At 41.2% G+C, this 14,876-nt stretch overlaps 1 protein-coding gene across 3 annotated transcripts in view; it reads left to right on the forward strand.

Annotated features, from left to right (window-relative positions):
• The window catches only part of trps1 (trichorhinophalangeal syndrome I), a 113,880-nt gene that overhangs the window by 93,210 nt on the left and 5,794 nt on the right, over positions 1-14,876 (forward strand). For all 3 annotated transcript variants that reach the window (XM_026157259.2, XM_026157260.2, XM_026157261.2), the window contains exon 10: positions 14,304-14,426. In XM_026157259.2, the coding sequence (XP_026013044.2) occupies positions 14,304-14,426 (123 nt within the window). The remainder of the gene's footprint in view (positions 1-14,303; positions 14,427-14,876) is intronic.

The raw sequence follows: 14,876 nt of genomic DNA on the forward strand, positions 1-14,876 counted from the left end.
ATCGCTTCCACGTGAATGCGCAGATGCATCAACACATACACAAGAGAGCATTTGCATCTCATACTCATTTGCATACTAAACACAGGGATGCTGTAGCATGCAAATGGTGCACCCCAAAGCATGCAGATTGCTGAGTGATATGCGGTTTTCACTAGACTGCGCCACACTAGCATAATAGGTATAGAAATGACTCTGTGGGGCAGATGATCTGAATTGAACTATGTTGATTGTAACTGTATGTAGTATCAACATAGATTTCAAGGCGAGTATTCATGATGCCCAGAGGATTCATTCTTATGGGTTTGATAACCCCCTGATGGTTTTTTCCTTGAAAATGTTCTTAATGACTCTTGAGTGAACTGGCAGGGAAAAAAAACATGGAGGCTTTAGTGGTCTACAATTGTGGTTTATACCTGCACAGTTATTTTCCCATCCATACTCAGCTGCCCTGTGTTAAAATGCTGAGTAGCATTAGGTCCAGTTAGGCTGCCTCTTATTTCCCGATTGCAGTTTGCCCACCCACTTCCTGAGTCTGACGTCATTAGCCATTCTCGGGTACAAACTCTACTTTGGGTCACAAAGTCAAACAAACACTGTGGATGTACAATTGTTTCCAGTGTCACAATAAAATAAAGCCCTGCTATCACTTTGGACATAAATCAAGACAGAAAACTAAACAGCAACAATGTTTGTATCGTTATTGAAGTTGGACTACCTGGTGGCTACCGACCAGGAGAAGGGTTAGCTTTATTCCCCCTCAATAAAAGTTAATGTGAGGGCAGAGACAAATGGCGGGAAGAACATGCTGAAAATGGGCTAAATGTCAGTCGAGAGAACATGTGAGATGATTCATCTGCAACACATGGTTAGTGATTAATATGTTGCTGGATGACACCCTATGAAAAATTCAAGTCTACAATCAATCTGAATGCAAATTCTATTCAAATTCAGAATAAAAAGCCAAATTTAAATGAGTGTCTTTCATACGGGAGCATAGTAAACTACTTAGATATGCTCTCTGCTTTCTCTGTGCGTCTGTGTATACAGGCACCAAAACTGTGGACATTTTTCCGAGCCGTCTCTTTCGCAGTAACAAGCATAGATACTTCGCCATCTCTAAGTCCCTCCGCATAAATAATAATAAATCCTTAGCTTTGGCATGGCAGACATTGTCTTAAATGGACCAGACACAGCAGTACCTTATCAGCCCACTGTCTTCTCCATCATTAATGTCGGCATACAGTCGTCAACACTGCAGCGTGTTTAAGAGTAGCTAACAGTTACCTCATACCGAGACGAGCATAAAGAAATTATAAAGTGCCGTCACTTCCACAGTAATGATGGTTCAAAGAAATCAATGTCATTAATTTCAGGCACTCGTTATTGCAGGCGGTAGAGCTCTTGGTGTGAATTGCTTCCACAAGTGACTGAATGCAGAGCAAAAACTGGTTGGATAGATAGAGACAGGCAGATGTATTGAGATTCAATTTCATCATCTTCTTTAAAACTCGTTTTTTATATGCACATTTAAAACCTGGCTCAGCTCTCATTAGGTTGTTGAAGTGGTGTTCTTTTGTTTGCTTTGACTCCAGTATGGCTTTCGAATTTTTATGAGTGGACCTTAATGAGCTGACTGAGCTTATTATTTGTCCTTTTGGCTTCAGTTTGATGGGTAAAGTTGATCAACTGCAAACTGGGCTTCAGAGCATATAGTGTTACAAATCTTTTTTTTTTGCACTTTTTCCAGCATTGTTTTTATGTTTTTTAAACAGATTTGGTTATAAACTGTTGACTTTTTTCTTTTAACTTGACCTTTTAATACTTTTATACATTATGCTTAAAATTTATTAGAGTACCGCTGCAGTAAACACAGGGATTGAAACAATTAATGCTTTGTAAAAGTTATCACAACTTTAGCCGATTAACACTTCACAGAGAAAAGCCATTCTTTTGCTTGCCTATATTTCACTACCTCTATTACTCTGTTGTTGTGGGTTTGTATCTGTGCACTGTGTCTAAAGCTTGTGTTACTGAATCCTGTGTGTGTGTGTGTGCGTGTGTGTTTTGTATACTACCTGTGCTTCCCAGGCATCACCTTGACCTCTGTGCCCACTCTGTGTTGCTCATTTCCCACTGCCGTGGCCTCTGCCACTAAAATACATGTGCAGATGCTCACACACAGCAGAAAAAAAACACACTATTTACAATCAGGTTGAAGCTTGAGGAGAATCTGAAAATCTTCAGCTTCAGCAAAGTCTTGAACCTTGCTCAACCTCTATCTTTTCCTCCCGTCTGCTCTTTTTCTGTGCTCATAATTGCAGCATTTGCTTAGTAGATTGACAGGGCGTAGAGAAAGAGACAGGCGTGTGGCCAGGTGGGTGAGGAGTTGACACATATGGCTAAACTGGATGACTGGTAGAGAAAGTGATTGGTAAATGTAGCGGTGCACCACAATAGTTCATTTATCCGTGTTAGAACATAAATTAAAACCTGTCAAGAAGAGAACTTAGCGCTGTGGAGTTAACAATACTAGAAATGACAATGATGTGAAAATTTCCCTCTTTTCTAGTCAATTCACTATTCTCTCTTTTCAAGCCCGGCCTCCTCATCCTCCTCCTCCTCTTCTTCTCCCCTTTTTTACACTTCCCCTCTACAGCTAATTGGGAAGATAGTCATTCTGCCAAGAATATGTGTGTGTGCAGGGCATTGTGTGAGGTCGTTTAGAGGTGTAATACGCTGCTCTGTGCAGCATGGTTGAGTCTTCTCTCGCTTCTTTTTCCTTTTCTTCTCAGTCGTATTTTGTTCTTCAGTCTTTTTTTTTTTTTTTTTTATCTTTCTGCTCTTGTCATTTAGGGAAATCTTGCCTGTCCAGGGTTGTTTAGCAATTAAGTTGTAATGTGTAGCGCCTGTGTGTGTGTCTGTGTGCAAGTTTACACTCGTGCCCATCTTTAACTTGTTTAAATTAAAACAGTATTAAACAATTAGCATCACAGCTGTTCTCATCAGTTCAAAATGAACATTTAGGGACTGAGAAAACTTTTCCTGTCTCTGTTAATAGAGAGAAATGTGCTTTCCTGAGAAGTTTAATCCATGCATGACTTCCCACAAGGCACTGTGGTTTTACAACCCGAGTGCTGAGATTTACCTGATCTCTGAGGTCACGTGTCCATTCCCACTGGAGTCAGAGCTGTTTTTAGTGACAGTATTAGGCAGGTGCTTTTAATGTTGTGACTGATGGGAATATGTACTCAGTTTTCCGGCTATACAACATCAGAGCTTTGGGTGTCCAAATCTGGTTACAATATGCATGTGCTTAAAGATTGAAGCCTTTGGTTACAAGTTTGAAAGAACAACTACTGAGAGTAGCCATGGCCGTACTCATAGGAAGACTAGGACCTATGTTGAATTGCCAGTGATATTCAGGGTCTTGTAGCAATGACAGGAAGAGTCACTGTGTGCAATTACTGAGTTAAACTCATTTGAGGCAACCGGTTGAAGCGGCAACCAACCGCAGCTTACAGTTGACTGCCCGGAGCATAGAATAGCCATTACAACAACCAGCTAAGTGATGCATGACAAGTAAATTGCTTTATATGTGCATGGGAGTTGAACCTATTCACACATAAATTACGTTGTTTTTTGCTCCTCATTCATATCTATACAATTGCATGACTACTGGATAACAGGACATCGTCCATTGCGGACAAAACTGAAGCTAGCAGATCAGCCGAACATACAGCACTGATCAGCTGCTGGCACTACTCCGGCTGTGTAGCTTTTCAGCACCTCAAACAGACACTTTTACTTAATTTACAAAGCAAAAGTCCACCACCTGAGTGGATCAGGTGGGTCTTTTTGTTGTGTGGGAATCAGCCCCCTGAACTATTCTCAGGTAAACAGTAAAAACAGTCTAAAGACAGTTAATAAGACACTTAATACCAGTGGATAAAACAACAAGTATTATGGATGACCATTATAATGAGGCTCTTTTGTATATTTCCATCTCTCTCTCGCTCTCTCTTTCTCTCTAGGCCTCTCTCTTTCCGTTTTGGGGTGAGTTAAGGTTTCAGTGCCCTGGTTTCCACACCAGATTATGTGCACATTGCCTGTGTGTGTGTGTGTGTGTTGTGTGCGTGTACACGTGCATGTGTATTTATGTCAACCTACAGGGCCTTCCCATGACGCCACACACACGCACACACACACACACACACGCGCGCGCACACGCACTTCTTTCTCTTTCTTTTGCTCCCCAGTCATTCACACACAGACACCGACTTTCATTTGTATACATCCTGCTCACACACACGTCGAATACCGGTCAGTGTGAAGTGGGTCATGAAGTGCTCTGCTTTAAAAGGAGGAAATTAAAATGTAATTTTAGATAAGGAAATGCACGTGTGGCTTTATAATCGAGAGCGTCTTGCACATTGCCAGATTAAAAACATGCAAGTGGTCGATTATGGCAAAAAATGCAAACCCCTTGGTTTGATTTGAGTTGAACAAAATGTAGTTTTTTTAATGTTTATTTCTACTCTTAGATTGTTTAAAATGAATAAATTGGAATGCTTAAGGAGGTGGCAGTGTGAAGTATTTCCCAAGATAAAAAGCACAACATAGAGAATTGTTTTTTGTTTGTTTTTTTGTTTTTTTCTTCCTCTATCACCATACAGAGAAAGTCCAAGGTTAAATCAGGAATACAAGAAAATGCACACAGTCTATCTCACGCTATCTTATCAAAACGGTGAGTTTTAGCTTCATAAAACGAGTTGCTTGATAAACAGAAGTACAAAGAACTTGATATTCATCAGTAGTCCAGATGGAAACTCACCTCATACAGATACACAAACACACAGCCCCGATCTCCGGGTCTACGGACTCCAGGTCTGCATACATTCAGGCTGTTTATCAAAATTAGATCAACGCAGAATGATTTCCCTTTCTTCCCTTTGCATCTCTTGCGCTCTATCTTTCTCTCTCTCCCTCTCATACACTCCACCGGTTATCACACTTTTACCCGAAACACATAACTGTGAAGTCAGTGCAACTGAGATCGTTTATCAAAATTAGATCAATGGAAGTAGGATTTCGCCAAAATGTTGCCTGCCCTGTGTTTGTGCACAGGCCAGTTTTTGCACATTTCACAGGAATCGAGAGTCTCGCTGCAGCGTAACAAAGGTAACAACGTGCCGTATTAACTGAAAGGAGGGAGGATGAATAGACCAGAGCCGGGAAGGAGAAAAGGATCCGGAAAGGAGTGATCGCAAAGGCTGAATGAATGAAATGAGGGAAGTGGGCCACAGTGTGTGACCCATATCTGGCGTGTGTGTGTTTGTGTGTGTCTGTGAGAGAGAGAGAGATGCATTGACCTCACTCTTCTCGTCTGACGGTTGGAGATGTGTTTGCGTAGGTGTGCGTGTAATGGTGATGTCATCGTGTTCCGGTGTTTTCTTCTCCCCTGCTTTTGCTTTAGACACTTACGTCTGGCTTCAGCACAAACACATAGACATAAACACACACACACACACACACACACACACACACATAGAGAGATATGCGGGCCTAGAATAAAAGACTGGCTGTGTAAGCTGACACCTTTTATTTCACTGTCACACAAAGTCGAACGTGTACTGTATGTGTATTGACATTTCTTACTAACAAAGGATCTTGGTTGTCATTTCTTCACTCTTATTCAGCACCTCAGCTGTCCAGACTGTTTTTAAAATATTTATTCTGCGGTTGCATCCGCATGCGTATTTGCAGTTTCACCACTATCGCAACCTGTCATGTAACAAAGTTACTAAGAATATGTTTCAAGCTTATTTTTGTGCTGGTGGGCCACTGCCACTTTGGCGGGTATTGATAGTTTCTTGCACGAAACTGAAAGTCACCAGTATAAGGTGCTGATACAGACTTTCAGGCGACAACCATGAGACGAATCACCATTGTCATCATTATCACAATTTGCAAAGCCATAAATACCAATCAATGACAAGCAATCATCGCCTTCCTTCTGTTTATACCGTCACGTAGAGGCCTAAGGCAGCGGGGATAAAGGGCTTGTTATGCCTAATCTTCTTGGCAGGAGTGAGAATGTGACTTGTGTGGTCTGATATATGACAGCTGTTTAGATTTTGATCTCCACACATAGCTATATTGTAAGCAGTCACTTGCATTCCTTTTAAAGAAAATGCTTTAGTGTCAGCCAGTTCTGGGCTTTGCCTCAAACGCTGTCATCATGCCGTATGTATTTATTCACAGCAAGGGGTGCCCTCTCTGGCATTATCTCGCTAGATATTTACAAAAACAGGATGTTAATATTCTGGTCCCGCTCTCCCTACATAGCTAATGTCTGAGGATGTGTTTTATTTGGAAATTTCACTTGCGAGTCATCCTAACTGCCAACCTCTGCTCATAAACAGTGCCACAGTAGGCTCACTGCTGAGCGCTTTTGCTCTGAAATTTGATTTTCTTTAAGTTCTGTTGGTGCTGCTTTTAAAGAGGGGAGATAATGGAGAATGGGGTGGGTGTCTGAGGGCTGCTGAAGCAGATGATCGTATTATTGGTACAGGCTGTGCTTGGAAGCTCAAGGTCACACTCACTGTGACAGAACAGTGGGTATTGTGATAAGAAACAGACAATTTTGATTCTAGCAACAGTTTCTTTCAAATTCCTTTCTCCTCTCAACTTTCCTCGTTAGTTCGCGCTGCTTTAGTGACACGTACAACTCATTTAATAAGTACTTTTAGAATTGCAAACTGCTCAAATGCTCCATAACTGTGTACTTGCAAAACCTGTTGCTTTCAGGCTCTCAGGCTTATAGGTACTGAGTCAAGGCAAAGTACTCCACAGACTATAATGTTTTTCTACAGTGTGTCATCATTATCCTTTTTTTAAAAAGGTCTCTTGATTCCTCAAGGGGTAATTAGTCCTTCGGTTGTACCCTTTCACAGAGCTACTGGGGTAGGGCATTTTTGGAAGTTTAATGCTGTACTATTTCTTCCTGCTTGCTAATATCATGTGAGCAGATAATCAGCAGAAAATGTAGGAGGTTTCACTTAAGAAGTTAAGAAAAAAACTTGTTCCCTGCTTAAAAATACATTCTCAGGCTTTGGCTTGTAATTAGTTTGTTTAAGCAATGAATCAAAGATTGCTGGTAGTGTGAATCTCTCTCATTTCATCTGACTTGATTAAGATTAACTGATTTTTAAACAGTTTAATCGACTTTGTGCTAAAGACTTAAGAATGAACACATACGCTTAAAATGTTAGTCATATTCTAATGTGTTTGTAAGATATTGAATGTCCCTATTTGCATCTCCCTCTACCTTAATGCCTCACAACTTTGTTTAAACTTACAACCCTCATTATCCTGACATTATTTGACAATGATCCAAAGTGCTTCTTGTGATGTCAGGAATCTGTGGCTTTTTTCAGTGGCACTGCAGGTGTTTGTTGGGGTTGAGGTCAGGTGGACCCAAGTCCATGAAAGTCATCACTCCTTGGTCTTCTTTGATCTTAAAGTAGTTCTTGCATCACTTTGAGGTGTGTTTGGGGATATTATCCTCATGCTGAACGAATCCTTCTCCACATAGATGCAAACCAGAGGGTGGAGGTTGTCTTTGAACCTGCTTCTTCTTTTTGGTCAGAGAGAAGTCAGGTCTGTACGTGTGTTCAACCAGATTTGAATTTTCCCACCAGCATATTTCACTAGGGGTTTGATGCACTGTCACTATCATAGGACTTCATCCTCTTTGAAATCCTAGCACGTCTTAGCTTACCCCAAGTTTTTTGACCTTTTTCCCCTAACCTCAGAAGTGGCTTAGAGACTACTCCTTGTCCTCTGAGACTCCTACTGGACAGCTGTCCTTTTAAAAGTGCTTTTGCTCATTGGAGTCTGACTCGGTTAGTAAATTTACTCCCTTTGATGTAGTTGTTTTTCTGTCTCTTGGTGGCCACAGGTTGACATGTTGATTTCCTTAAAATATAGTTAGAGCTTGGTAAAACACTGAAGATATAGCAAGTCAGAATACATGTGTGAATGAGAGGGAGACAGGTGGACAGGTGAACATGCAAGAAGGATAGGCACTGAGGGTAGATGAGTTTAAATACCTGGGTTCAGCCATTCAAAGCAATGGACAGGGCACAAGAGAGGTGAAGAAGGGAGTGCAGGCAGAGTGGAGTGGGTGGTGATGAGTGTCAGGAGTGATTTGTGACAGAAGGAAAGCAGCGAGAGTGAAAAGGAAGGTTTACAAGATCGTAGTAAGACCTGCTATGATGTATGGTTTGGAAAAGGTGGCACTGACAAAAAGACAGAAGGTGGAGCTGGAGGCAGAGTTGAAGATGAAGATGATGATTTTCATTGGGAGAGAGCAGAATGGACAAGATTAGAAATTAGTACATCAGAGGGACAGCTCATGTTGATCAGTTTGGAAACCAAGTTAGAGAGGCAAGGCTGAGAGGGCACATGTGCAGATTGGATATACTGGACAAAGGATGTTGAAGATGACGCTGCCAGGCAGGAGAAAAAGAGGAAAACCTCAGGATGTATTGAAGGAGAGCGTGTAGAGAGTTTGTGAGATAAAACAGGATGTTAGAGGTAGGCTGAGATGGAGGATGATGAGCAGCTGAAAGAAAAAGAAGTAAACATGAAAGATATCAGTATATTGCTATTGTGGCGATCTACAATATCATTGAGCTGCTTCTTCAGAGATTCTCAGCTGCTGGTTTAACATACTCCAACTCCACTGCCTTGAACCTGCAGCTGGAGGAGAACTGCTTCATGCGCTGCCACACCAAGATCACAGAGGCTGTGGAGCAGAACAAGGGCTACGATTGCAAGCGGCAGTCTGAAACTGTGTAACTGGAACCCGTGCAAAGAATGAGACTCAGTGAAGAGGCAGTTAATTACATTGCTCAGTTATTCATCTGTCTTAACTGATAAAATATTTGCTGAGGGGCAAAAGAATTATTTTAATAAATATTTAAGAAAGCGTGCATGTGCACAAATATGTGCTTTGTTCATTTTATTGTTTCTCGTTGTTCAGTAAGAATAAACTAACAAAATTTAAGTCAATAAATCCAAGTTAAATTTATTTGACTTAAATTCAGTTATTCTATTAGAAGAACCCATTTACGGCACAGTAGTTTCAGACAAAACCACACAGATGGACTTTTGCAGCCATATGCAAACGACGTACTGAGACCTGCACACACAAACAGATAATGGTGGGTAGAACCTGCACGGGGTTCTCTTAGATTGGACCCAGATGCTTTTCAGTGAGTTTGTGTGTGACTGGAGGATAAATTTTAGCTAATCTTTATCTGAGACTATCGTTGCATCCTCATCCAAAGGACTATTTCTTCCCCTTTTTATGTAAGAACTTGCGTGTGTGTTCGAGTGCATGCGTATCTCTCTGATTCAGTGTATAGGATATTGGTCTTGGCAGTATGGAATTTAGTTAATTCCTCCAGCTGGTCTTCTGGCTTGATTAAATAATCACTGATTTAATGCAAGTCAGTGTAAGTGTGCGTGCGTGCACGCGCCTCCTTTTGTGTGTGCATCTGTGTGTTAAAAGCAAGGCCGACTTACTACTTAAGTGAATTAAATGTAATGTCATTTTGAAAGACTTTGTTTGGAAAGCCCTCTTTTTAAATATATTTTAGACCACAGGGCGCCTAAATGGATGCCTTTCTTCTCTCTCTCCCCAGTCTCCTCTCTTGTGTGGCTCTCTGTTTCGCCACATTTCGTCAAGGACCATTTAAAATGTTTTGCGTGTTTACCTTTACTTCACCGTGCTCAATGTTTAAAATGAAGAAATTACAGAAAAATGCTGAGAGATGACAAACGTTGAATTTTTAAACAGCAGCCCATGTGAAGGCCACCAGTTGGCCTCGCCAAATTCCTTCAACTGAAGCTACACCACCAGAGTTTTAAAATGCTGGTGCACATTGGTTGCAGATGCTAAACTAAATCTGAGGGCCTCAGTATTGCGATGAGACCCAAACCTTTGGATGCTTATCTATTCAGGCTACTTCTTCCATAAAGATTTAAAAGACTGTGCAATGTAAACAGTTGGTATAACATCTGTAAATTTATGGCTTCAGGAGAAAATCAGAGTGGACTCGAAGCCAAAGCTGAAGCACTCAGCCACAGCGTGGTTACACCATATGTTTGATGTTGAGTACAACATCAGATTCTCGAAAATTAAGTTATAATTCACTAGGCCGTTTTATGAGTAAAGTCACCAAAAAAGGCAATGAAAACGGCCAACTTCTATTTGAGTTTAAAAGCAGCCACTTCGAACTCTTGAATGAGAAGCTGGTGTGGCATCGCAAACATATTAAAGTCATGATATACATGTTACGGTGAGATGTTGCATGTTTCCCCAAACAAACAGCAGCCGGATCGCGTACCCTCGTTTATGCATTCTTGCATTAATTCTAATGCCAGACAAAAGCTTTCCGCTAGAGCTGCTTGTGCATTCGAGCGCTGACTGACCGAACTCATTGTGGAAGTTATTAAACCAATAAATGTTGTTTTATATGCAGCCTTCCCTGAGTAGATTGTACTCTTAATTTCTTCAGTTTTTTTCTTTTTACAAGCATCAGGAGACTGATAAAATCTGAACATATTGTCAACTTCTCATTGCTAGATTATAATGTATACTCGCTGTTTATAGTGACCTTATCCTCGGGCGATTAATTAATGAGAGGTATTTGTCCCAACTGTCTTTATAGGTTCATAAGAATAGCAACATTTCATATCCTATCTGGGCCCGGGGCACTCTCCCATAACATATCCTTAAAGGTTAATAAATAAATTTGAAATGCATTTGTTGGTTTGAATTTGGCTTGATTAGGAAGAACTCGATAAAGAATTTAATTTCCTGGCCCGCTGATCCTCTGACGAGCACTGTCTGCCTGTGTGCGCGTCAGAGGGCGTTGTTTGCGGTGCTGATTGAACGCTGTTATAGGCCGCAGATAAATAGATGTCATTAAGACCCCGATCCCTAATTACAGCCGGCCCTTCTCTGCAGGGTGAGGTGAGCGGAAGAGGCCAGGTATCTGTAATGAATCAGAAAAAGTGCACACCCACACTGTAGGTACACACTAATTTACCCTGCTCACAAAACTAGTTGTCCGAGAAAAACAAGACAAATTCAGACAAAGTATTCGCAGTATGTGATATATATATACAGTACAGTATGTTTATAGAAATGTGTGTATGTACGTTTGATGTGTTGATGATGCATGTGAGCTTGCACATTTCCACAAATGTCAAGCCAACTAGCTGATGATTGAAAAGGAAGTTGGATATCAGGAGCCACATTTTGAGAGAGCATTCGTGCATGCACGTGCACATTTTGGACGGTGGTGCGGGCTATTTCTGTAGTTTCCTGTGTAATTGACACTTGAACCTCTCATTCACACACACACACACAAACACACAGACACACACCATGCAGTATTATTGTAGTCTACTATTGGTGTAGCCAAAATATCCCCAACACACACACATACACTTCTTGCCGCTTCTCATCCAAATCTAGCTTCATTAGTCAATGGAAGCCAATATTTTCAGGTGTGTGTGCTGCTCTCAGGGGCAGCTGTGGGGCCATATGTGAGTGATTTGAGCGCTCAGAGGGAAACTGAATTCTGATGACAGACGCACTGTTTGGCTTGCAACACTATACACACATACACACACGCGTGCGTACGCACACGCACACACACACACATCCACAGAGGAAGCATACATCAATCAATCACCTGGCTCCGTCTCTCTACATGTGGTGACCGTATGGTGTGTGCACCACACTCGAATAGGCATACACACTTAAGCTCAGTGTGCCGCTGAGAGGATTTGCTAATGTAAGTGTTGTGCTGTCTAATGTCAGATGGATGAAAACACGTGTACCCTAAAGACTGGTAATTTTAGCTCAGGTGTTTAATACATGCAGAAACATTGGAAGCAAGATTCTTGTACACATATTGAAACTGAGAGACAATGTTTCTCCAGTGTGATCCAGATACTATGAAGAACATCATCATAAATTAGTGTTTATCAGCTAAAACTGCAAACTTCTAAAACAAATTGGCAAAAATCCGACTTTTTTGCATTTAAATTTGCAGCAAAGCAAATAGATTTAAATATTTTCCTTGGATTTCAAAGAATATCTCATGTTCTTGCTGGGGATAACAATGGGAATATTCCTTATGACAATAGCTCTTAACACACCTACACTAACATGTCAAATGATTCTATTCAAATGTGCAGTATTTGCACTGGATTGCTCAGGCTGAATGCTCCATGCACATTCAGTGTGTAACGTCTGTTCCCAAAGTTATGTTAAGTGGTTAATTGTGCTGTGATCTTTCCGGTGCATTAGATTGCAAAATAAACTGAACAGTGCTGTGCCCACTGGGCTCTTCTGCTTTTAGCTCGTAGCTCAAAAACAGATGCTCGGTGGAAGTGCCGGTAGTGCCTCCATCTGCAGCTCTGAGACTACAGAAAGCCTGATTGAAGTGTGGCACTCTTTTGTGAGAACTTGAAATGTCTTTAACTTCGAACAGTGGATGCTCTGAGCCCAAAAACTAAAACTAAAAAATGCTAAGCTCTCAGCACTGTCATAAACATAAAACAAAACAGCAGAGAGAAGGTCCCAGTGGACCATAGCCCCATGATGTTGGAGGGAACACGGAGTAACACAACAGCAAGAGGAAGATGGCAGACCAGATACACAAACTGCATATACAGATTTTACCAACATTCATACCGCACGCTTGTATGACTTGTAAATCCTTAAAAGCCTACATTTAATTTCACAGAGTGAACATGTCAGACTGTGAAACTGTGAAATGTTATTGTGCTAAATGCTACTTTTGAATTTGATGCCAGAAACACATTTCAAACAAAGTTGTAAGCGGGCCATGCTTACCGATGTGTTACATCACCTTTCCATATAACAACACTTTGCAAACATTTTAAAACAGAGGAGAGCAGCTGCTCTAGTTTTGAAAGCCAAATTATTTCTTCATCTTTCTTGGTGGCATTGTGGGACATCCTTTGTTGCATCGTCAAGCCTCTGACATTTTTCACAGGTGACATGTCTGGACATGAGGCGGGCCCATTCAGTATAAGGACTCTTTTACCACAGAGACATTCATTTAGAACACAGTGTTGTTTGGTGTTGTCGTCCGGATGGCAGCATGCTCCATGTGTTTTCAGAAGTGTTCCTGAGGCCCTGTTGTGATTTCTTCTACAGAATCATATCCAGTTTTAGGATAATTTGATTATTTTTTGATATGGTACTGCAGGCGATGAAAACTCCAAGTAGTTAAGAATTTTATAACTAAAAATTATCAGTTAAAAAGAAGCTGAAAAGGAGAACCCTGGAATAGTGAGCACTTTAAAGGCTAAAGAGATCAGAGCGGAGATCGCAGCGGAATAATTATGGGATGTTTCAGGAAAGGATAGATAAACTGACAGAGGAGTTCCGCTGGAGAAAGATGAGGTATGCTGTCCTCTCAGGGTCATAAAGGTGGTGAATGGGGCCAGAGGCTTAATGGGATGGAGAAACGTTGTGATTGGCTCATTACTGTGATGGAGCACGTTGCCACGACAATTGGCCTTTTCACCCCCCCACCCCTCCTTGCACACACTACTTTTCTATGCACCACTGCGCTGTGAACTGCAGAGGTGTGTATATGAGAACTTGCACACTAATACAGTAAAAGTCAAACGCCTGCCTGTAAAGTACCTGCTGCAGTTCAGATAAACACTAAAACGCTTTATGCTACAAGGTGAAAGCATAACTCATCTCTTCCCACGTCTTTCAAGTGACAAAATTACCGCAGTGCCTCATGTCTTTCTTAGATAAGTCCATGTTCGATCTTATCGAATATTCGAAAACAACTTAGTCATCTCGACTACATCATTTTCTTTTCACTGAGGTAGTTTTTTTTTTTTATTAACCTTGTTCTATGCAGGGAAAACACTGTAGAGAAGAATAATGTTCTCAATAGGATTTCCCATTAGGTGTGATAAATGAGAGTCCATCATCTCTCTGCCACCAAGCCAATCTGTTCTCTCCCTCTGTCTCCCACCCTAACTACCAGCCTATTGCACTTGAGTGGCATGAAAATTACAAAGGAATCAAAAAGTTCATTTTTGTCTCCCCCCCCACCCACTTTTTTTTCCCTCCAGCGATTTGCCATCTTTCTTATCCTCACCAAATTTCTTCATTACACCATGTTTTTATTTTCACTCTCTAACATGTCTCTCTCCTTCTTCCTCTATAGCGGCGCAGAGGTAGTGGAGTTTTCTGCGCTAACTGTCTGACCACCAAGACATCGCTGTGGAGGAAAAATGCCAATGGAGGCTACGTCTGCAACGCATGTGGTTTATACCAAAAACTACATTCAGTAAGTCGCACACAGGTGTTTCTGTCTTCACCAGCTGCACTCTTACATTTTAAAAAACAATGCAAGCAGAGGAAATAAAATGTAGGCAAATGCCTACAAGTGTCCTGTTATACAGAAGTTAATATGCTCTTAATGGCCAAACTTATATCCACTTCCTATATATACACGTTTCCTCATAAAGGTCCTGCTGGTGTCTTTTTATACTACATCCACGGGGGTGGTTCTGACCACTAATTATCATTCCTCCTGTCTGGCCAATTAGCATACGGAGCAAATAAAATGCTGCACACCGCGGGTAGATTCTTGTATATATTCTGTGGGTCCTGCTGTGAAAGTGTAATATTTTGGAGAAAGCATATTTGATTTGGTGGGAGTTACAGACCGTTTCAGCAGTCACAGGGAGCCAGATCCATGGAGTGAGAAATATGATGGAATGAATCAACTTTACCA

This window comes from Astatotilapia calliptera, chromosome 22 (genome assembly GCF_964374335.1).
Source record: "Astatotilapia calliptera chromosome 22, fAstCal68.1, whole genome shotgun sequence".
In the NCBI taxonomy this organism is placed as follows: Eukaryota; Metazoa; Chordata; class Actinopteri; order Cichliformes; family Cichlidae; genus Astatotilapia; species Astatotilapia calliptera.